The sequence below is a fragment of the Opisthocomus hoazin genome, chromosome 6, assembly GCF_030867145.1.
Source record: "Opisthocomus hoazin isolate bOpiHoa1 chromosome 6, bOpiHoa1.hap1, whole genome shotgun sequence".
NCBI lineage: Eukaryota > Metazoa > Chordata > Aves > Opisthocomiformes > Opisthocomidae > Opisthocomus > Opisthocomus hoazin.
The window spans coordinates 6488286-6511285 of NC_134419.1; the positions used below are offsets into that span (position 1 = coordinate 6488286).

Sequence of the window (23000 nt, forward strand, 5' to 3'; positions counted from 1 at the left end):
AGGCCATTGCCTCTCGTCCTATTGCTAGTCACTTTGGAGAAGAGACCAACATCCACATCACTACAACCTCCTGTCAGGGAGCTGTAGAGAGCGATAAGGTCCTCCCTCAGCCTTCTCCAGACTGAACAGCCCCAGCTCCCTCAGCCGCTCCTCACCAGACTTGTTCTCCAGACCCCTCCCCAGCCTCGCTGCCCTTCACTGGACACGCTGCAGCACCTCAACGTCCTTCTTGTAGTGAGGGGGCAGCCGCTCTGCCTCCCCGTGGGGCCGTGTAACCCCTCCCCTCCGGCCCCACGGGCGGGCCCTGCCCCGCCGCCGCCGCACAGGGCCCCGTAGCGGCCGCGCTCCCTGAGGGGCCGGGGTCCGCGGCCGGGCCTCCCTCCGAGCGGCGCGGGGCACGCCGGGACTTGTAGTCCTCCCGGCGCTAGCCGCCTCGCCACTTCCGTTCGGGGGGGCGGGGAAAGTGACCCTGCGCGCTTCCCATTGGTCGCCGGCCGCCCGGCCTCCCGGCGTGCGGCGGAAGTGGCGTGCGGCCGGCGCGGTGTGGCCGTTGAACGGCGGAGACTTTGAACGGCGGCGAGGGCCGCGGCCATGGAGCCGGGCCCGGGCCCTCAGCGAGCGCTGCTCCGCCAGGTGAGCGCGGGGCCCGGCGGTGGGCTCACATCCCCCCCCCCCCCCCCCCGCCTCCCCTCACGTTGTGCTTCCCGCAGGTGCTGGGCTGGAGGGTGGCGGCCGCCGTCGCCTGGTCCGTGCTGCTGCTGCCCGTCTGCACCGCGGCCTTCGTCGTCCTCAGCGGCCTCGACCCGTTCCACCCGGTGCGCTGGATCTCGAGTAGGTGCTGCGGGCTCGCCTCGCCCCAGGGCGGCGGCGGGGCCGGGGTCGCTCCGCGGCGGCGCGGGGCAAGGCGCCCTGCGGCCTGTCGGTGTCGGCGCGGCCGCGCGTCTGTGGCGGCCGGGGGTGTTTCCCCCTTCGCTGGCGTTTTGGGCTCAGTCCCGGGCCACGGGAACTGCCTGGGGCCTGGCGCTTCCCCACGGCCGGTGGACTTCGGCGTGGGAGCCTCTGCGTTGCTGCTAACCGCGGCGGCCGCGGTTCTCCCTGGGCAGAAATAACTGCCCCGGGCTCCCGTGTGCGTCCTCCAGAGAACAAACCGGGCTGAGCCTTGTCCCGGGGCTGGGACGCTCTGCCCCGCTCCGCCCCGGCCACTGCTCCTTGCCTCCGACCTGGAGTTTCCCCTGGCTGTGGTGCAGTGAGTCACAAGTGGGATTTCTGCAGTAGCCGCTCTGCGCGGTGAGGGCGGGATGGCTGTCCCGCGGTGAGGGCGGCTGACCCTCGCCTGCACACGCAGACAACCCAGAGGAGTTTCGATGGGAACGTAATACCTGTGAAACTTAATACCTGCTGTAGGTGACCCTGCTTTGGCAGGGGGGTCGGACTAGGTGACCCACGGAGGTCCCTTCCAACCCCGAACATTCTGTGATTTTGCTGCTCCAGGCAAGGAGACTTGATTTGTTTCGCTCTTTGATTATGTCTTATGGGCTTTTGTATTTTCAAAAATAATTTACTCCGTAAGGAATTTCTTGGGTTTTAAGCGTGGCTGCATGGTTGCAGCTTCTGTTAAGTGAAGGGAAGCTGTGCTAGCTGAGCCATAGCTTAATTCACTTTGAAAGACTTTTTTTTTTTTTTTTCCCAAACAAAGTTCTGAGTGGAAGAGAAAACCAGTTATAAGGGTGTAAAATAGCTTCCATGAAATTTAAGTGTGCTTTTATGCAGAAATACTGCGCAGCTGGGCAGATGTGGTCTGCGATTACAGAGTCCATTGAATGTTACTCCCCTTTATGCACTTAGTGGATTACTTCGAACTGCTTAAGTGTTCTGTTCTGCTACTTAATGTGTCACTGTTGTGTTACTGCAGTCTTCTGAGCAATGTTTTTTTTAATTTTAGATTCTTTCAATGATTTATACACCTCCTATGCCATCTTTTGTATCCTTCTTATGTCTGTGGTGATACTAGTAATAAGCATCTTCAACGCTGAATTTTATGCAGGTGGGTTACGTAAATTGCTGTGATACCTGAAGTGAATGGGGTGACCACTTAAAGAGATTTATATTTACATTTGACATACTTAACATTGGTAGACTTCCTTTTAAATTGGTGTAGACAATCCACAAAGCTATTTTTAAGTGAATCATCCCAGATTCCTGCTTACCTCATGGCTGAGACCCTCTTAATTGAGCCACTTCATTGATTCCTTTATCATTTAGTGACTGGTTCCAACTGTGAAGAGTTCTTTGGTGACAATTGGGGTTTTTTGGTTTTGTTTTTTAAATGAAGGATTTTATTAGTAAGAAATGAAAATTCACTTTCAGCTTTTATTTACAGTTGTGCCATCAATACCATGCTCTCGGTTAGCACTGATAGGAAAAATTATTCACCCTCAGCAAGTTATCCATTCGGTTGTTCATGCTGTAATGGGAATGTTGGTTGCTTGGTGCGCTGCAGTTATGACAAAAGGGAAGTTCCAGTTTCTTGCTGTGCCCTGCATGCAGTCAGAAAGGTAATTATTCATGTGTTAAAGATAAATAATGCAAAGAACTTCTATTGTAAAATGTATTTGCTGATGACTTCATTCAAACGAAGAACTAAAATCTGAGTACTATCAAAATAAGCAATTAATTGATATACTTTATTAAAGGACAGTAAATACCTTGCTTTGTAAATGTTACAATGCACAGAGAAATAACTGGGCCAAAACCCCAAAATCGCCAGGATTCTTAATGGAAAATTGAATAATAACAAATTGGTTGTCACTTGAAGTAAGTCTTTGTCTCCTGGTTAGTGTGACATGAGGTCCCTTCCGACCCCAAACAGTCTGTGATTCTGTGTGATTCATAATACTGGAAGCATCCTCATGTCTAAATTGCAAAAAGAAGTGGTGGGACTCCTACTTTAGAAAATACTTGCTGAGATGTCATCGTATGTACTGATCAGGAAAGTGAAATTCAACTTCTGAGTTGAACTTCCTAAGGTTAGAGTGACTTTGTTTTTTGAGATCAGAACTAACTCTAAGTTTTCTGTTTCAGTCTAGATGATGCTGTTCCTCAGATGTGCCTAAATGAATATCACCTCTTTTTTCTACTTTCTGGAGCTTTCATGGGATACAGTTACAGTCTTTTGTATCTTATTAACAATATGAATTATTTGCCATTTCCAGTCATACAGGTAAGAGGTTGAAACACTTTTGCAGAAAGACATGTCTAAGGAAACAAAAAAAGCCTTGACTCTTTATATTGTTGAACATGGCGGTAGCAGCTGTCTTGCTGGCATGCTTTTGCTAACAGATGAAACATATGCTCAGCTTTAAATGCCAGTGATGTTCCCCTTTCTCCTTCCTGCTCAGCCACTTTGAAGTGAACACAGAGGTCTGGGATGCTGTGACTATAAAACTTAATGGCCCCCCCATGCATGTTAAAAGCTGACTGAGCTGGGCCATTGCAGAAAGTGACCTACAGGAAAGAAACAAGATACACAAACTGAATGTTAACTTCAGGAACTGGCAACAAGGGTCACCTAAAAGCTGAAAATCCTGGGGGGGGGGGGGGGGGGGGGGGCATATTATCAGTTGTAACTGGGTACCAGATAATTTGAAGTCTTAACTAGCACATTACAGCTTTCTTAAAGCTCAACATCTGAAACTTGTTCATGTGTGTAGTGCTGTGAAAACTGAAATTCCATTAACTCCGTTGGAGGGGACTCTAGCAGTGACACAGAAATCTGTACCAATGTGAAGTGATGGGGAGTGGCTTGTGAAACATCATCTTACAAATATTTCTTCTGTTGCTGTAGCCTCACAGCAATCATTAGCTTTCCGTGATTCCCAGATTTACGAAGTCCAACCAATTTGGCAAAAAGTATCTTTAAACAAGGTTGTTTGTATTAGTGGAAAACATTTAACTCATGACCGGTCAGTTCATCAGCAAATTATGCATCATTTTGGCAATGCTGTAGTTACAGTATTTTTAAAAGTTCTATTATTTGAATATTGTTAATTCTCTTTAAAAAAAAAAAGTAAACCCACATCTTAGCTAAATAAAAAGTTAGATCTCTGGTTTCATTTGCATATAGTGTCAGATGGGTTGCTCTGGTCATTTGGGAAGATACGGAATTTGTTTGCATGGAGAAGGGCCTCAGTTTTACACTGTTTTCGTTGCTTGGGGGATTGCTGACTCTGTGACTCATGCTTGTCTGAACTTTCCCTATATTTTAATGGAACACTTTATTTCTAAAGGAAATCTAAGTAGATTAAATAGGCCCTCTCTTTTTTGTTTTTATTTTGCATTAGACATAATTCTTCTAGTTTGTTCCCTTGTCTATAGAGTCAGTTTACCCCATCCTCCATTTTCATACTGCTACAAGCAGGAAAAGGGATGAGAACTAGAGATGTTTATAAAATGGCAGAAGGAGACCAGGAGAATAAGTAGGTGTAACACTTGGAATTGCCTTAAACTATTTTTTTTTTCTTCAGGTTTTCAAGTATCTTTGTCCCTTATTTTTTTTACCGTTTTATTGATTTGTTCTGAATGTGGAACACTAAACTATTTTTTTTGTTTTTAGCAATACAAGTACTTACGTTTCAGAAGATCTTTGCCTCTCCTCGTTAAACACAGTTGTGTGGAATCGCTATATTTTGTTAGAAACTTCTGTGTCGTGTATTACTTTTTTGGTAAGGGTTCCCAAAATTCTCTGTCTCTTTTTTGTTTTGTTTTTTTTTAATTCCTGTATTTTGAAAACTTTAATCAGTCAGGCCTGTTATACTATTTCAGCCTTCCAGGTAACTTGCTGAAGGCACCTAGATGTGTTTAAACAAATAAAGAGATCTAACACCTCTCTAAAACAGTGAGAAAAGGCACAGGGTTTGTACAGCAATATTTGTGTGATGACAATTCTTACAGCCTCACAGAAGCTCTTTTAGCATATGAGGAGTGTCTCTTCTCCAGAGATTAACAGCTTCTATAAGGCTTTATTGTCTAGCTGATAACATTCTAAGACGATGACAGTATTCTAGGGAGAAGGGAGTGGGGAACAATTGTTTTCTAACCCGAAGTTTGTGTTTCATCACTGTACCCAAACATAGGCTGCTGTCTCTGCTGATCTCTTCTGTGCAGGAAATCTTGTTGCAGGCAGCTGCAAACTCACTTACATGTAAGAGGAGCTACCAAATTCTAATCGGCTGGTGTTTTACGAGTGCATATTTTAAAACCTGATGCTTTGGGCCACTGTTTACATACTTGTCCTTATTTGTGGCAACAAGATTATAAATCTGAAAACACAGTGCCATTAAAAAAAAAAAGTTTAATCTGTAATTTATATTCTATTTTTTCTTTAAGTATTCCCAAATATTTTTTAACATGGGTAAACAATCTCTGTGCCTTGGACTGCTCCTTCCTTTGCCTGGCGTTGGAAATACAGTGTCACAGAGCTGAACCTGACATACCAGCAGTGGGCTTGACTTCACTATATATAATGTTGCTGTATTTTCACTATTTTGACTTTATTCTCAAGTGCCCTTTATATTATTTGGAGGAAAGTGGGGAGACAAAGGTGGTATGGCTCCCTCCCAAATGAAACTGAAGTTTGATCTTTAAAACTATAGTAAAAAAAAATCTGTGCTGATGAAGGTGATTGCACTGGACTTTCTAAAAGTCAGAATTTTTTTAATGTCATGGTTATAGTTACTGTCCTACATGATGTCAAAATATGCTAGAATTCATTCCACTTTATTTACAATTGGGGATAAAATACAAGTATGGTGGTTCTGTATCGGTTTCCATTAAGTCTTTAAAAGCACTCTGCTGCTGCCTGAGCTGTAGTAAACGTTAATATTAATTACTATTAACCCTCTTCTGTTGGTGAGGAAGCACAAATGCTGAGAAGCCAGCAAGAAAAGATAAGGTCTGTGTCTCTCAATGTATAGCTGCTGGCCTGGAGCCTTTTTCATTCTCTTGTTTCTGTTTCTTAAAAAAAAAAACACAAAAAAACCCAACCGAAAAATCAAAACCAAATAAAAAACCCCCAAAACCCAAAGGTAGATTGTTTCCTGATGCACGTGTGTTACAAGACCAGTCTCTTGTCTCTACACATGCATTGTACTTAGGTCCTTTTTTTATTTTTTGGCGTATTGTGTCCGTGTTTTGCAGTGTTATATTTGTGTCAGTGTTCCTTTTTGATCCCCTAGGTTATATCCCGAAGGTGTGGATAAGTACCACAATGGATCTTCGTATAGACAGGTAGGTAGTATGTTGTGCTGAAAGCTTGCAGGGGAGTATTGCTGACAGCTCCTCTCGCTGAAGAAGTCCACCTTAGCCGCTGGCTCTTTGTGTGTAGCAGGACTCGGTTCCTTGCGTCGCTGCACAGAAGGTGGGGAGCATTGGGTACCTCTGAGACAGATCCAAAAGTAGCCAACATCCCCTTACAGGAGCCGTCCTGTAGATAGTCATTAAGAAATCCTCTCTGTTTGCTTTATCTCTGTAAGTGTCTAAAGTATTAGGGTAATCTCTCCAGGTTGCGTATATGTGTTTTATCTCCTTTTCTGTGTTTTGGAGGGTGGGGGCATATCTTTATTTTGATTTGGCTGCCATTTATTTTAAAATAGAGAAGCTGGAGTATTAAAACCTTAATTGACTAAAACTGTAATCATTGTTATTTATTTCATATTTCTTTTATTTTCCTTAATTTCATTAATTTTTCATAACTTCATCACAGTTACTGAAAAATTAAAGAACTGGAATCTCAAATATCTTTGAGAAACTGTTTTTGCAAAAAAACCCCACATCTTTATTCTTGCAATTGTTGCTACTGTAACAGCTTACTATAGAACTTTTCCATAATAAAAATACTTAGATCTTCTTGGTTTTTTTATCTGCAGTAAATTGCATCCCCTTGACTCTCTGACTGGCTTATTGGATCTCTCCTTGTTTTACCACGCCTGGTTATGTGGCGTATTTCTTCTGATTACCTGGTACATTGCATGGTTACTCTTCAAAATCTATGCTACAGAGGTTAGTACTTAGTGACAGTGCCAAAGGTGTAACATCAGTGTTTCACAGAGAATACTTTCTTTTCAAAAGAAGTTTTACTAGGAAATAACTAATTGTAAATTTTTGAATTTTCCAAACATGCCCTACAGATAGTATCTGATAACTGAACAGTCAGGGCATTAACCGACTTTCCCTTTTGCTCCTTGGAGCAAGGCAAGCCGGTGCTGCTTACAAAATTAATGCTTTGTTATTGCCACCTCCTTCTCTTACTCCCCTACTTCTGTTTCCATGTCCCCATTCTCCTGTACATGTTTGATGCTAAATCCATGCAGGTGCTTTTGGGGCCGCCCTAACAAAGAACCGCTTTGTGCTTTCATGGGTTCTGCACAGTGTTCTTTGTCCTCTTTAGGTGTGAAGACAGATAAGCCAGCGCAGGGCCCGTATGTGACTGGCAGTGTCCTAGCTTGGTCTCTTGCATGTGGTTCCATGCGATGATTTTGTAATTGAGTGTGAGACTAGCTGAAGACTTGTGACAAACAGCTACAGGTTACGTAGGAAGATAATATCCAGCAACTGCACAGCTCTCAATCGAATTTTACAATAGAAAAGAGAACAAAATGCTATCAATTTGCTGTGAGCTAAACTCTAGAAATCTCAAATTTAAGCAAGCCATCAAGTACACAGTTCTTCGCCACAGAGACATGTTCATCTAACTTGGGCTGCAGTATTAAAGTAGACTTCAAGCAGTCTTGGGAATTAAGACGCTTTTGCTTTTTCATTCAATCATAAAATTACAGATTAATATGGCTAAAAAAAGACTGTTTAAATATATAATGAATCATATTGGACTAAATGTGAGACCATGATTGAAGAGAGAAGGAAAAAAAAAGTCTTGCCAACAAAGAATTGGAGAAGACTTGATCGTTAACTAATCCAGATATTTCTTTGTAAAAATCCAGAGGAAAAAAAATTGTTCATCTAACTTGATTTTTGTTGTTTTTTTTAAAAAAAACATTACTAGACTGCAGATTAGTAAGAAAAAAAAAGTGAAGTTTAAATCCTGGACCAAGGTATTGGTGTGAAACACTCTTACGGGATGAAAGGCATACAGTGCTTGTTGGAGTGTTAGCTTTAATTAAGAAGGTCTAGTTGTTGTGAGTGCATGGAGAAAAGATTAACAATGAGTCAAGCATAACTGATGTAATGTGTCAGAATCTATAAAAGGCTCCCAACAACTGCTCTGAGGTGTGAACAACCTTTTTCAAAGGACAGTAGTTGAAGTCCCAGTGAGCACTGTGTATCAGTGTCTGTAATTATTGTATTGCTCATAAAACTGGAAGGCAAAAGAAGCATCCAGTTGTGAAGGTACAAAATGGACCTTGCCCTTTTGACTGTTGAACAAAAGATTTGTTTACCCACATGATTTGTTTTTTATGAGCAAAAATAGATACTTGCATAGTGTTAACTGAAAAGTCAGGAAAGAACTTGTAAACTTAGTCTGAATGAAGTCACTTTATTAATGCTTTGAAAGCAATTGCTACCTGAAATTTCAGTTTTGCAGCTGGAAACAGGAGAATAAAACTGTGATACGTGAAATGAGTGCAGTAACACAAAACTGACAGACATTACGGTTTAGATTTCAGTCTTGTTTCTGAATGTGGTGTCACTATTTTTTCCCCTGGATATATGGTTAGAGGGATTTCTTGTTGTAATGTTATGATGCCCCTAGCTACACATTATATGGGTACATGGAAGGTGTTTGAAGATAAAGGTATCTGCATTTTCTGAGATTTCTCAATTTTAAACATATGGAGTAAAGTCTTTTTGTTTCTGTCTTGGAAGTTTCAGGCTAGTTTACTAAGTTGAAGCAGTGGGGTATGTGCCTTTGTAGTTCATCGTTCGTCTGACAAGTAACAGCTCGACTGTGGTCTTTCACAAAGTTTTCTTGTGTTTTCCTCTGTATAACAACTTCTGATGTTTGTATTTAGATGCATCATTTTCCTGTCCAGCCAACTTTTGCTGAGGAGACAGACCAGTGCCTGCCTAAAATCTTAAACAGCAACCCTCCCCTTATTATAAAGGTAACTGAATTCCCACCATCTCCCCAGCTAGGTGTGTGCTGAGGAGGTGTTTCTCAAAGCAGATAAAGCTACCAGTTAGTTAAACCGAGGTGCTTGTTCTTTGACAAGCTGCCAGGGAACACTCAAGCAGGAAGTTATGCTTAATGGTGAAAATTTGTTCAGTGGTGACATCTGCTGGTGCTCACCACACTGCTGCTTTAAGCTGAAGGCAGACTTGGAGGTGAGATCTGTTTGTCTGCAGCGTAAGTGTGTTAGTGTGTACTGATGCAAAACCAACAGGTTAGTGACATTCAGTTTTTTTTTTAACTCTTTCAGCTTTGGGTCTGGTCAGATAAGCAGGTGTTTTGTCAAATCTTCGTACAATCTTAACACTTTGCCTCTGCTGCTTATGTTTGAGTTCTTACGTGTGTGTTCTCTCTTGAAATTAAGAAATTATTGCCATATTTATATTAGAAGTTGGAATTCTTTATTTAAAAAGACAATACTAAAAAGCTCCTTAAAACCTGTGAGTAAAGAAGAGTAATTTTGTTCTGGCTATGGTAATCATTAATGGGATTTACTGATTATAATATTTAGCAATTGGAGACCGTTATAAGAAGTATTGTGTAAATAAAGAATATTCTCCTGCACGTGCAAAATCCACGTTTACTGATTTTGCAGATCTTTCATAAGACTGGAGATGTCGTAGGCTGCAATCCATTTGAATCCATTTTTTAAGCTTTGCTGCGTTATGAAAGGGTGGGTGGGGAAGAGTCGAGCACAGCACAGTTAAAGGTGGAGGAAGTCTAATTTATAATCTCAGCCATTACTGAAGTGTCTAATTTATAATTGGGTCTTGCATAGTGTTAGAAATCTGGTTATTTTTGGTTTGCCATATTAACTACTTAATCACATGAAAAAGCAGTATTAGGTCTGGTACCGTATGGCACACTGTGTCATTGAGCTCTGGGGTGCAAAAACAGTTCTTCCCTTAGACTTTTTTTGCTTCTTGGCTCTTTGTCTGAGCTGTTAGCTGTTAAGATAAAAAAAAAAATTGTTAGATCTTCTTGAACTCAAAGAAATGACGTACCATTAAAGTTCTCTGAAGCTCTTACTAACTCATCCAGAGTGGTTCTAGGGATGTGTGCAGTCATTTGCCTCCCTTCTTCTGTTACACGCCTGGCTTTAGTCTGTGTGAGCTCTTTCTTTGTTAGGGATTGCTTTTGTATGGATAACCGTATTTTAAGGAAATACATTGGACTTTGCATGCACTGAAACATTTTTCCTTTCTTTGTAGTTTTTGGCCTTACAAGACTTGATGTTACTTTCCCAGTATTCTCCTGTTCGACGACAGGAAGTCTTTAGCCTTAGTCAGCCAGGTAATTATAAAAATTATTTCATATTCATTCTTTTTCTTTTTTTAAAAGTGTTAGTCAAATGCTTTTAGAAGTTATTTAATGCTGTAAGGCACGCTACATAAGCCAGGAGGCCTCATCCCTATGATGCCTTTTCCAAAAGGACACTTAATTATCTATATTCATGTTGTTTCATCTACTAAGCTCAACACTGGTGCCTGTTGTTTGATTTCAATGACAGCCGTGAGGAAGCAGAGGTCGTAGGATACTGAAAGCAGGGCCCTCTTGACACCACCAGTCAAATAGTCCAAAGCGAATAATCTAACAGATGTGTACGAAAGCCTAATTTTCAGATGTGAATGAGGTGAAATCAAGCATAAATGGTGAGTCACCACTAGAGCTGTGAAAGCAAACAATGGCTATAATTTCAATTAGTGTTCAAGCCTCTTGCTGTATGTAAAGATAGGGCAGAGAAGGTCAATTAAAACTGCTTAGAGGCCTTCAGGAACTTCTTGTTACACCTCATCAGGAATTCTAGTGTTTGTACTACTTCAAAACTGTTTACTGTCACCGTTGATATTACTTTGTTCATTTTAGTTGTTCAGTGATTTCAGATCTGATGAGCCAAGCTGCCTGTTTTTCCTGCTTGCGTAGTGGGTTTCACTAAAGTCTGTTGATGGAAGGGTAGAGTCTGTCTTCATCTTCCTCTCAGTACAAATAAACCATCGCGGTGAAAACGCGCTGTGTCTTTTTAACAGTGGAGTGGTACTATAATCTTTGAAGCTTATGCTGAGAGCACGTGGGCGCTGTCAGAGTAGATACAAAGATGAGCATCTGGGTTAAACGTACCTACTGCGTTTCCTTTTTGTTCACACGCTGCTAGGTGGGCACCCGCACAACTGGACTGCGATATCGAGGGAATGTTTGAGTCTGCTGAGTGACCTGACCCAGAGGCTGATCACACAGCAGGAAGCTGCGGCAGCAAATGGGAGAGCAAAGCAGCCAGCAGGAGAGCTGAAAGTATCTCCACAGACTCCAGGTACGTGAGGAAACACTCAGAACAGTTTGTGAAGCGTAGCAGTACCAATAGATCGCCTAGGTACATTAGTCTCAATGAAGTTGTGTGGGGGAAAATGAGTCACAGGGTTTTCTGCAAATAAATGCAAACAAAAAAATTGCCTCCCCCGACTTCACTTCAGGTATTCTTGTTGAAATAATCCCAAAATAACTAGAAAATTTGGAAGGATCATGTTGACTCAGTTTGTTTACTTTGCATGATGGTATGTTCAATACAGTATCTTTTCAACACTTGCATGAATTGAGAAGGTCTGAGTATTACAATTTTAGTAAGTGGTTGAACCTAGTGTAGGGAGAACTTAAGTCTTGCCAGGAGATGCTTTGTAATTTGCATAGCTGCTCTTGTGATTAGTTTAAGATGGTAAAATTAATTTTTAGTTTTGTTGTTGTGGGGACTTAGAATATTCTGTTTGTGATATACTAGTATCACTGTAGAATTAGAAAAACCAGTCTGACTCTGGCACTATGTGCAGCCTGCAAGCGTTACACGTGTTTTACATGCCAGACTTGGGCATCATTCCTGGCAGCAGAGCTGTGCTAGCGCAAGGGGTGCCAGGCAATTGAATCCCTTAGCAGTCAGTGCCCGGATCCAAGTGCCCTGGCACCAGCAGGGCACAGTTGGTATGGCAGAGGTGGATTTCTTCTAGTGCTGCTGTTCCTTGGATTTTGTGACTGACATGTCTTTTCCTACACACCAAGCAGAATCAGAAAGAATTGCCATTCTTTTATAGGTAGCCTTTTTTTGTAGTACTTATTTCTAAAAGCACACTATAGGTAGTTACATACCAGAGCATAGTAATCCTAGCTAGCAAAAGGAGAAAAATAAATAAATCCACAGGGATCTTTCTCATCACTTGCAGTTCTTAAACTGATGAACTTTTAAAGCACTTCATGCTCATGTGGATATGTACTGCTTTGCAAAACCACGGCGAAAACAATGCCCTTTAATAAAAGCTTTAATGATAGAGAGGTTGTTGACATAGCAATCAAATAACAAAACTCATCTCTTATTTCCCATGTGCCAGCCTGCTTGTCTCCATGCAGTGTGTTCTTTGTCATTAGGAGCTGCTGTGACAGACGACATGTCTTTCCAGTTACAGAGGTCTAATATTGTTCCCAGAGCCTCCATGTCTTCACTGGTTAAATCGTCTCTAATGCCTTCAAAGACATCGCCTGGGTCTGATGTTGGTTCGCCTTTCAGCTCACCTGCTCTAAATTGCAAGATGGGAATTCCGGATGTAAGCTCTCCTTGGCATGGACCAGTCCAAAGTCCTCATGTTATGAGAAGGGGACTAAAGCTGTGGACATCAGGTTCAGGTAGAGATTTTTCCACAGCGCTGTTTTAGCCTTCTAGTTGTAAGTGTAGTAGGCATGTCGATGGAGATCTGTCTTGAGGATTAAAGTGGCAGCAACCAGTGTTTCTGAAGATACTGTATTTCTCTTGTAGATCTGCAAATGAATGGTTCCCACCACGAATCCTTCCCAGTGCTCTCTGCTGCAAGAGTTGGCAGTGAGGCAGTGCAGCCAAGCTTTATTTACACATGGCTTCAGAACAAGCAAGAACAGGTAGAGTATAAGTTGCAGTACAGATAGGTTACAGCCAATGCAGTTCAGGTGTTCTCTCTTCTGGAAGAACTTTACATTTTTCTAAATGATTACGTCCTTCTCCAATTAGGCTACATAACAAAAATCTTCCCCCCCCCAATCCGTTTGTACTCTGAGGAGATGGTAGGGTTGAGTACAGCCAACTGTGCGTACCTTAGACAAATACAGATTATATTTTTAATCTTTTGTTTCTTTTCAGATAAAAAACTTCTTGTCAAAACGAGTGCTGATAATGTATTTCTTCAGCAAGGTAACTGTGATCCTATGTGTTGTGACTGAGCAGCATGGGCTAGAAATGCATGAGCGTATGGATTCTGCTTGTGGCACTGTGTACCTTTTGCAGATAGTAACAGTTCTAAAACCTTTCTTTTACTCTAAGGTTTTCTGTAAGTACAACTTTGTACTTACTGTGAGTTTCATAGCAGGATTATCCAATACCTGCATAAAAAGAATAAGAATATTTACTTAAACTCATTGGTTATAAACTGCATTTTGCATAAAGCATCATGTACTAGTAAAACACAACTGAGAACTTAACTAGAATTGTCTCGGTATACTAATTGTAAGGTGATATGGCTTCTAGTTAGTTTTAAAATTCACTTAACTGCTTTTTGTTAGGACAGTGTACCAAATACATTCTTTATAGTTTTCCTTTGTGGGAGAAGTGGTAGCTAGAATGTTGGGTATTTCTCCTTAAGAAATGCTGGTACTAATATTACTACTACTTTTCAGGTGAACTTGAACAGTTACACTAAACTTGCGTAGCGTTTACACAGAAAAAGAATTGGGTATTTCTCTTAGCATAATTAAACGATAACTCTGTTAACTTTTTACAGAAGCATCCCCCTTTAATTTAGGTCTTTGTTTTTTGGGGATTTAAAAGTTTCTTGCAAATAGGGATCATATTTTTATATGCAAATCTTTTTTGTGTATGACATAATGGTTTATACTTACATGTACAGCAGTGTTTTCTGGTCAGTTATGGACTGGAGCTGAGACTGAGGCATCAAGAGCATGAAATAGGCACGAGGGAATTGTATTGCCCATTTAGCCCTTGAAAACTAGTTAGCTTTTTCTTTTTTTTTCTTTTTTTTTTCTTTTTTTTTTTTTTTCGGGGTGGAAGGGAAGTCCCCACCATAGCTGTAGCTTTGTGCGCAGCTCCTGTCCAAAAGAATTTTAGTTTCTTCAAATATCAGATTTTTCTGGGTATTCTGAGATCTGTCAGCCTTGCGGGTCTCTTCTGAGGGGAGGGACGTGACCCTATCAAATGTGTAATACCCTAAGTGAAGCCTGCAATTTTGGTGATACTATTTATACAGTGCACTCAGAATGCTTTGATTTCTTCTCAGCACCCAGAAGCTTCCATCGAAGCTGTCTTCTCCGATACCCAAATGCACATCTGGGCTTTGGAGGGTAAGCAGGTTTTCTTCCCCGGTGATCCACTCTGTTGGCTCATGGAACTACAGCAACTGAAAAGATCCGATTCCAGGTTCCTGGGATTCTGTGCTTTATAAATGTAACGGAAGAAAAATCTTTGAATCTCTTTTGACAAAATCCCAGCTGCATTTCAGATACCAACATGAATAAAGGCCTGATTCACTTGTTAGTTTTGAGATCCCACACGAGATCTTGCTTTACTTTCTGTAGAGGTTTGGTAGAGATTACTAAACTTGATTTCTGTTGCTTCTCCCCCATGTGAACCCATGTATCACTTTTACATTTTTTCCAGTAACAAATTTGTGATGTCTTTTTTTCAAGAGCTTTTCTGACTAAAGGCTCTGAGTCTTTCTCCATTAGTCACGGAGAGTGGAGGGAGGGAGGCAGGCACTCAGGTAGTAACTTAACAAATCAATGGGAAAAGATGGTCTGCAGACAATTAAAAGACCAATGACAGTATGTGGTGGCACTACGGGATTTTATTTTTTGTTTCAAAGTCATGAGCAAATACAGATATTGATAGAATCTTTTTATTAGATTTGACTGTGCAAAAGTTGATCTTTTTCCTAGGCTATATGTTTTATGGGCAGATACGCCATGCTGTGTCAGATTTAAGATGACAGGTTGGGACGTGTAGGGTCAGGAGATAGGGATCACACACAGAGTTTGCAGGAAAGCAGAAGATACCATTTGTGATTTACCTAAGGACAGGGGGCTGGGCTGCAGTTTTTAAAAATATGATAAACAAGTAAACTGAGAAGGGGTTTAAAGCTAAATCAAGGTTTCCTTCAAAGTAGTAGACAGTTCTCATACAAGCTGAACAAAGGAAGCTAAGTGATCTGGAAATGTTTGTTTATGGCTAGAAAAATTGTGAAATAGGTCCTGTCGCTTGGTTCATGTCGGGTACAGCTCTGATCAGAGCAGTAGAGAGATGGAGCCAATGCTTTTTTAAAATTTACTTTATATGTAATCTCTCTTGCATTGCCATGAACCTCAGACTATCGTCAAACCAGTGACTGGTCTAGTCCTGAAGCAAGCCAAAGCTGAGGTAACTGTCATCTGGCTGCAGTAAGTCCTGGAGAATTCCACCACAGCAGTAGAATCTTCAAGCAAAACCATGATCTTTGTTACTGCTTCAGTAGTTGAGAATTCGGTAATTATAGCAACCTTTTTTTTTTTTTTTTTAAAGGTCTGTCTCATTTGGTAGCAGCCTCCTTTACTGAAGACCAGTTTGGAGTTGTCCAGACTACATTGCCAGCTATCCTGAGTACTTTACTGACTCTTCAGGAGGTAAAAACTGTTCACTCTTCCTTACTGCAAAAGGAGTTTAGGAGGAGGAGTTTGTTAATTTTATATTTTGACATTGCTGACCGGTGATAATATTCAAGTTGGTACCACTGTAAATGGCTTCTCTTCTGCAGTTAATATAAACAAAACAGCTAGTTGCCACTGTGTGGATTATGAAACAGCTGAATAAAAACCCTGTTAGGTTTTTAAAATGTAGAAGTAAAAAGCATGTTTTTAATGGAATGTTTAATTAAAAAAAAGTACTATGTGCTTGGTTAAAAGCCTGATTTCAGGGGTGCAGCAATCACAATACTGTATTTTATGCATAGTTAGGACTTAATTTTTATTTGGCTGTACGCAATTCCTCATGCAACCTGGAGCATTTGGAAACATTGAAAATCACAGGAGGTAAGATCTGTGTGGTGTTTCTCTACTAACGCTGAGACGTTACTGTCAAATTACTGATGTTTGTGTAATGTGTATTTAAAAAAAAAAAATCCAGATTTGTTTCCTAGGCAATGTGTCTCCTATTGACATAACCATTTTACAATGCCTTAATGGAGTTTCTTGGAAAGAATTTAGAGGTTATTAAAGTTCTTCAGTGTAAGTCATCTATTCCAAGAACAGGCACCGGGCAGGGGGAGCCAATAGCCTTGTTTCTGAGATAAACAAGCCACAATACAGGCCAGAGTTGTATTCCTACTGCAGTGTGTGCTGTGCTTAGCATTTAAGACTCATTAGCAGAGAATCTTATTTCGCAGAACTTGGTTCTGTGTTCACGTTGATGGCCAGGAACGGCAAGCTCAAGCTCAGTCCCCAACACATTTTTGTGTGTCTTAGTGGAATTCCTGAACTGGCACTTTCTTTTTGCTTTAGTTGACATAGATGTGTTGCTAGTTACATTATGAAATAATTGAACAAGATGAAACAAGTTTGTTTATGTTTTTCTCCATCAGGTCATAGACAGACATTTCAAACTGCCTCATGTTTCTAGCAAGCCCCCCAGGATTTCGGGAAGTCTGGTGGACACATCCTACAAAACGCTACGGTTTGCACTTAGGGCATCTCTGAAAACAGCGCTATACCGGATAACTGCTGTCTTTGGAGAACACTTAAAGTAAGAACTTTTTCATGGTGGCTTGCTTGCTAAATTTGATTTTAATTAATATTATTGTAGGACCTGTGAAAAGGGAAGTTTGGGCAAAAATCCCCTCAGGTCATTATTCTAACATGGTATTTTAGGGTTTTTTTGTTTGTGGAACCCTAAAAAGTTCTTGTTTAGATATATGGTCCTCCTTAGAAACATATTAGTCATAGATTTCTGGGCAATTTTTCTTAGTGACTTTTTGTGAACTCTTTAGAAGCAGTCCATGAATACCACTCGTTTAATAAGTCTTAGCTGTTGAAAAGCAAGTAAATCAGCTAGAGACAATTGTCTGTTCTGTAGGGAGAGAATCCGATGAAGAGTCCAAATAATCAAATTCCCTTGCTTCTGGGTTGTTTGATGGCTCTTTCTCAGCTACTGTCACAGCAGGCAGACTTCCATAGTTGGCCTCTGAATATGTAGGGCTGAAACTTCCTGCAGCATCTGCCCATCTCTCCCTGTGGGGATGAAACCCCGCGCAGTTTGGAAGTGCTCGATACACAGGAGAGAGCGTTTTAAGAGATTCTTTCTTACCTAAATTATCCTTTCAAGTTAAACAATTGCTTGTGTGTGTGTTTAAAGGTAAGGAAATAGGCTGGGTTTCTCAGGACAAGTGTGTTTTAGTAGTGGAAGCCGTTGAGGGTAAGAATTGACAGTTTTAAGGGTTAGTATACTTTTTTTTCCTTGGAAGTAGATTTTTCATACAGCTGGGTTTTCTTAAAATTTAGCTTCAGTGTAATTGTTGATTTCAGTGTACGCTTAATCTTGGCACGAGGCTTTACTTCTGGTGTATTGCATTTAACGTAAAATCTTATGTTCTGCATTTGTTGTTTTTAGTGCAGTGCAAGTGTCTACAGAACATAAGAAAAGACTGCAGCAATTCTTGGAATACAAAGAATAAATAACAGATTTTGATGCAGCTACGTTATTTTTCTTTCCCCAACACTCTTGGTGAGAAGAAGGTGGGACTTTTTATCTTGGCTTTTTGGAAAAGCATGTGGAAGTACAAGTTACAGAACAAAATTCTTAAAACTGTAGAAGAGCTCTTCCAGGTTTGGATTATCTTTTATATAATAAAAGTTTTCTAAAATTCATCTTGCCTTCTTTCAATATCACTTACAAATGAGAAAGTGTTAGTTCCTATTTTACGTATGGCTATGACATCTGAGATTTAGAGTTACATTGCCACTCGGATCCTTCACTGTTTTTCATGATGTATTCTTTCCCTGCCCTTTTCTGTTAGCAGGCTGGATAGAGATTTACACAGATACTTAGCGTGCCTAAGAGTTTCATAAATTTAGTTGATAACACTTTTAGTGCAGATGAAGCGTGTACTTTAAGAGTAGGAAACAGATGTGCCCAGGAATAAAACATGCTACTCTTCTGTAAGATGGAAATATTCCTTCAGAATAAAGTGGATGTGCAGAAAGGCATTGTTAAAGCACAAATGCTGCTTGAAAAGCTAGCAGCTTGGATTTTATCTTTAAGGTGACCTGGGAAACAAAGTTCTGATATATATTGAAATATACAGGAAACATGACTGCATTTAATAAAACTCCAAGTTACGATATTGTGAATTAGTTTAGATCAACAGCTTTCTGTTAAGGGGGACAGGAAGGATGTTAACAGCATATCCAACTTCTTCAAAATAATACACATTATTGCTAGCTTCTTGTGAACAATATGACTTTTTAAAAGCATTTTCTTAAGCTTTTTGTCTGGAAGTAAATTTGTCCAAATTGTTTGAAAATTAGCTACTCAGTCTTTAAACTGACTCCAGTTACTGGGATATCTACACTAGAAAATATGTATGGAGTATGAAGAGCTGAGATGTAGTTGCAGTACCTTACTGTAATTTCCTTGGGCTAACAGTAAGCTAAATCATCTTGCAAATGAGTTTAATGTGATAAGAGGAAACAAAATTTGGATCATTTTCCTTCCATTCTTTTCAGTGCTCTTGGTCCTATGGGGTTTTTGTGCTTTTTTTTTTTTTTTTTTTTTTGCTACAGGGCCTAAGATTTGAAAATGGGCCACAGTGTCAGTTACGGTGGTGTCATAGAATGACAGTAAGCCAGATGGGCAAGACAGCTGATAGCAAGTGGTTGTGCAGTAATAATTCTTAGGGGTCCTGTGAGATTTGGGTAAAAGAAAAACCCAAATCTACAATGAGACCTGTATATTGCTTTCTTCACTACAAAGACACAGAACTCTCTTGTCATGCAGACACTGCCTGTGTTAGATGTGATAGTGGAAATTAGAACTGTATTGTTCCTTTTGTGTGGAGGTGGCTTACAGCAAACACCGTAAGGTGATGGACTGCCTTTCATTGTATTTGAAGGTTAAAAGCACAAAGTCTTTTAAAGCTTCACCAGGCTTAACTTCTACCACAGGTTTGACCATTATGTCAAAGCCTCTTGCCTGTCTGGCTGATTTTCTGATATTGCAGTGTGCACCTGGAGATAAAATGGTGCTTTAGCTAGTACCTCAGGTAACTGCTGACCCTAAGACTTATGCCGAAAGTTTCAGATAAATTTTTCATGCATTTAAACAGGTGCAGAGTATTTTTTTTATTGCTCTGGTATTTTCTGCAATGCTCCTCTAACTACAAGCTGTAAGTTGTAATTAACAGTGTTATGGCTGTCAGTAGCAGGCTTAAAATGTAGACTTATCTCGGTGCCAGAGTGCTTGAGGTCTGTCGTCCTTGTGTTGCAGTAGAGATTTGCACATGACATCCGCTAATGTGCGTGTGGTTCATGGTATTCTCTGTGTATGACAGAAGAGCTTTCAAAAGCTGATTGCTTTGTGGTTTCTTTAAAAGCTCCAATTCTTAAAGAGCTCTAGACTTTTTTTTAAGCCTTTACTTAAAAGTGCATCTTTAATAGTATCTCATGCTCATGAATGTAAGCGTACAAGAATATGAAGTGTACAGTGGGTGCCCTGTGAAGATGCAGTAACTGGCTTACACAACTCACAGAATCACAGAATCACAGAATAGTAGGGGTTGGAAGGGACCTCTGTGGGTCATCTAGTCCAACCCCCCTGCCGAAGCAGGGTCACCTACAGCAGGCTGCACAGGACCTTGTCCAGGCGGGTCTTGAATATCTCCAGAGAAGGAGACTCCACAACCTCCCTGGGCAGCCTGTTCCAGTGCTCCGTCACCCTCAGAGAGAAGAAGTTCCTCCTCATGTTCAGACGGAACTTCCTGTGCCTCAGTTTGTGCCCATTACCCCTTGTCCTGTCACTGGGCACCACTGAAAAGAGCTTGGCCCCATCCTCCTGACACCCACCCTTCAGATATTTGTAGGCATTTATAAGGTCCCCTCGCAGCCTTCTCTTCTTCAGGCTGAACAAGCCCAGTTCCCTCAACCTCTCCTCGTAGTGGAGATGCTCCAGTCCCCTCACCATCCTTGTAGCCCTCCGCTGGACTCTCTCCAGTAGCTCTTCATCCTTCTTGAACTGGGGAGCCCAGAACTGGACACAGTACTCCCACCAGGGTAGTGTAGAGGGGAAGGAGAACCTCCCTTGTCCTGCTGGCCACACTCTTCTTGATGCACCCCAGGATCCCATTGGCCTTCTTGGCAGCCAGGGCACACTGCTGGCTCATAGTTAACCTGTCATCCACCAGGACACCCAGGTCCCTCTCCGCAGAGCTGCTCTCCAGCAGGTCCACCCCAAGCCTGTACTGGTGCATGAGGTTGTTCCTCCCCAGGTGCAGGACCCTGCACTTGCCCTTGTTGAACCTCATCAGGTTCCTCTCTGCCCAGCTCTCCAGCCTATCCAGGTCACGCTGAATGGCAGCACAGCCTTCTGGTGTATCTACCACACCTCCCAGTTTGGTGTCATCAGCAAACTTGCTGAGGGTACATTCTAACTCTTCATCCAGGTCGTTGATGAAGAAGTTAAACAAGACTGGGCCCAGTACTGACCCCTGAGGGACACCACTTGTTACCAGCCTCCAACTAGACTCAGCGCCGCTGATGACAACCCTCTGAGTTCTGCCATTCAGCAAGTTCTCTATCCACTTCACCGACCACTCATCCAGCCCACACTTCCTCAGCTTCCCCAGGAGGATATCATGGGAGACTGTGTCGAAAGCCTTGCTGAAGTCAAGGTAGACAACATCCACGGCTCTCCCTTCATCTACCCAGCCAGTCATGTCATCGTAGAAAGCTATCAGATTGGACTCAAACAGGGATAGCATCCTATTCTAGTTTTGGCTTTGGGGATAATTATAGTCCTCTGGAAAACTGTGCTGGTGTTTCAAGTCCTTTTATATACTTCTGTCTTAACATAATCAATCTGTGAAGCCTTGGTGAGGTAGGGGAAGAGTCTCTTGAGGTCATTTCTGCATTCTGGGTAACAAGTTAAAAAATAAAGCCTTTTTACGGCTGGTTTCTGTGTAACTTCAGTTAAGTTGGATCCCTCAAGCCTGATAATATTCCTCATCTGTTTAATCATCTCAAAGCTGAGCTGCATCCTCTTGCTGGATTGCATACCAAACACATGAGTGAAGCTGATAGCGTTTGGTTTGATGGCTGTTCTGGTAACCCTGTGAGCTACCTGCCTCTCCCTACAGGTTGGCTTTAGTCAAGAGTATCTCCACAATTATTTCCACTGCAGCTGTGGAGAGGTTGCTGCTGATTGTTCAGATCTGTTTTCCTGTTAGGATGGAGTAATGAAATAGAGGCTTTAGCTCTTAAGCAGTCTCTTGTAAATATTTTAAAAAACCCCAACCCTATCCTGCTTCATTTTCTGAGATACAACTTTGAAAATCCAGACTGTGGGTGGACAAATGTGGTGGCCCTAGTCCTTGGAACGGTTGCACACTGCTGTCTGAGGGAGCCGGGCAGGACTTGCTGCCTTGACAGCAGCACTTTGCCACTTTGGAGAATCGTTTTGGTGCCAGTTGCAGCTCGGGGCCTTACTGCACCCTTGAGGTGGTTTCAATGCTGTTGCTGCTTGCTTTGAACAGAGGCTGCATTGTATGTACCGTGCTCTGTGTCTGAAAGCCTTGAGCAGCCATCTTCCCATCTACTGAGACACATGTGTGGCTCCGAGGGCGAGGCAAGCACCCCTGCATGTGCATCCAGCTGCAGCTGCGGACGTGTCGGTCTCTTGCTGGTGAATTTGCCGGTAGGCGTTCAGTCACAGGCAAGCAGTGCGGTCTGTGTGCTCACCGGAGCTCCTGGAGCTGGCCATCAGCAGATCTGATGCTCTGCCTGGGGGTAGGGCCTGGCATGTTCCGGGGGCTGGGGGTGTGTGTGAATCCCTGTGAGGTGGCCCTGTGGAGGTGCTAGGTGCCAGGTGCTGTGCTGTCCCCTTTCCCTGGGGGATGAGTGGTGGCAGCTTGCAGAGCTTTGCATTTGGTAGCTGTAGGGCTTCACAGGCTGGCGGCAGCTGTGCTCCCACCACTCCCATCACCACCTTTCTGCAAAGATGCAATAAAAAGATGAAGGTCTGGGTGGATTCTTCAAAGATGCTGCAAGCTGAGGACCCTTCCCATTACCCACACACCCTCCTCTCTGTGGTCTTGATATTTTCCATCACCAGTGCAGTGTTAATGTATTTGCTGTGTCAATCAAATGTACTTGGGTGCCGTGGATGTACCGGGAGTGTGGTTTGCCAAGCTCTCATGTTGTAAGCGGATGTCCTCACACCAGAGTATTGCTTCCCCTCGCTTCAGACTCATAGTAGAAATTTGCATCTCGCATATCACGTTTGGACAAACCTGTAGTGTAAACAAACTGCACAGCTCCCTTATGTCTGAGAAAACAGGCTGTGAGAGAGAGCAAAACCTGTGTTCTACTCTGATTTTGGAAGACAAAAAATAGAGAAGACCTCACCTTTCTGCCCTTGCAAAAATCTTGGGACTACAGTACAGCTAGTCAGTCAGGAGATAAAGCAACACGGTGTCTCTGGAGCCTGCCGTGAGATCAAAACACAAATTCAAGGGGGAATGGTTCCCTGTGTGGCCTGCTGCATGCAGTAGCTGCTGCTTCT

General features: G+C 42.1%; 1 protein-coding gene across 1 annotated transcript; it reads left to right on the forward strand.

Annotated features, from left to right (window-relative positions):
* Positions 1-533: 533 nt before the first annotated feature.
* On the forward strand, positions 534-18048 carry NDC1 (NDC1 transmembrane nucleoporin). Its single transcript, XM_075424451.1, has 18 exons — positions 534-633; positions 711-831; positions 1943-2044; positions 2381-2555; positions 3082-3220; positions 4613-4721; positions 6234-6285; positions 6924-7056; positions 9024-9116; positions 10393-10474; positions 11334-11489; positions 12590-12844; positions 12975-13093; positions 13332-13382; positions 14482-14545; positions 15759-15859; positions 16813-16973; positions 17838-18048. The coding sequence occupies exons 1-18, from the start codon at positions 592-594 to the stop codon at positions 17899-17901; spliced, it is 2019 nt and encodes a 672-aa protein (XP_075280566.1). The 5' UTR covers positions 534-591; the 3' UTR covers positions 17902-18048.
* The last annotated feature ends 4952 nt before the right edge of the window (positions 18049-23000 follow it).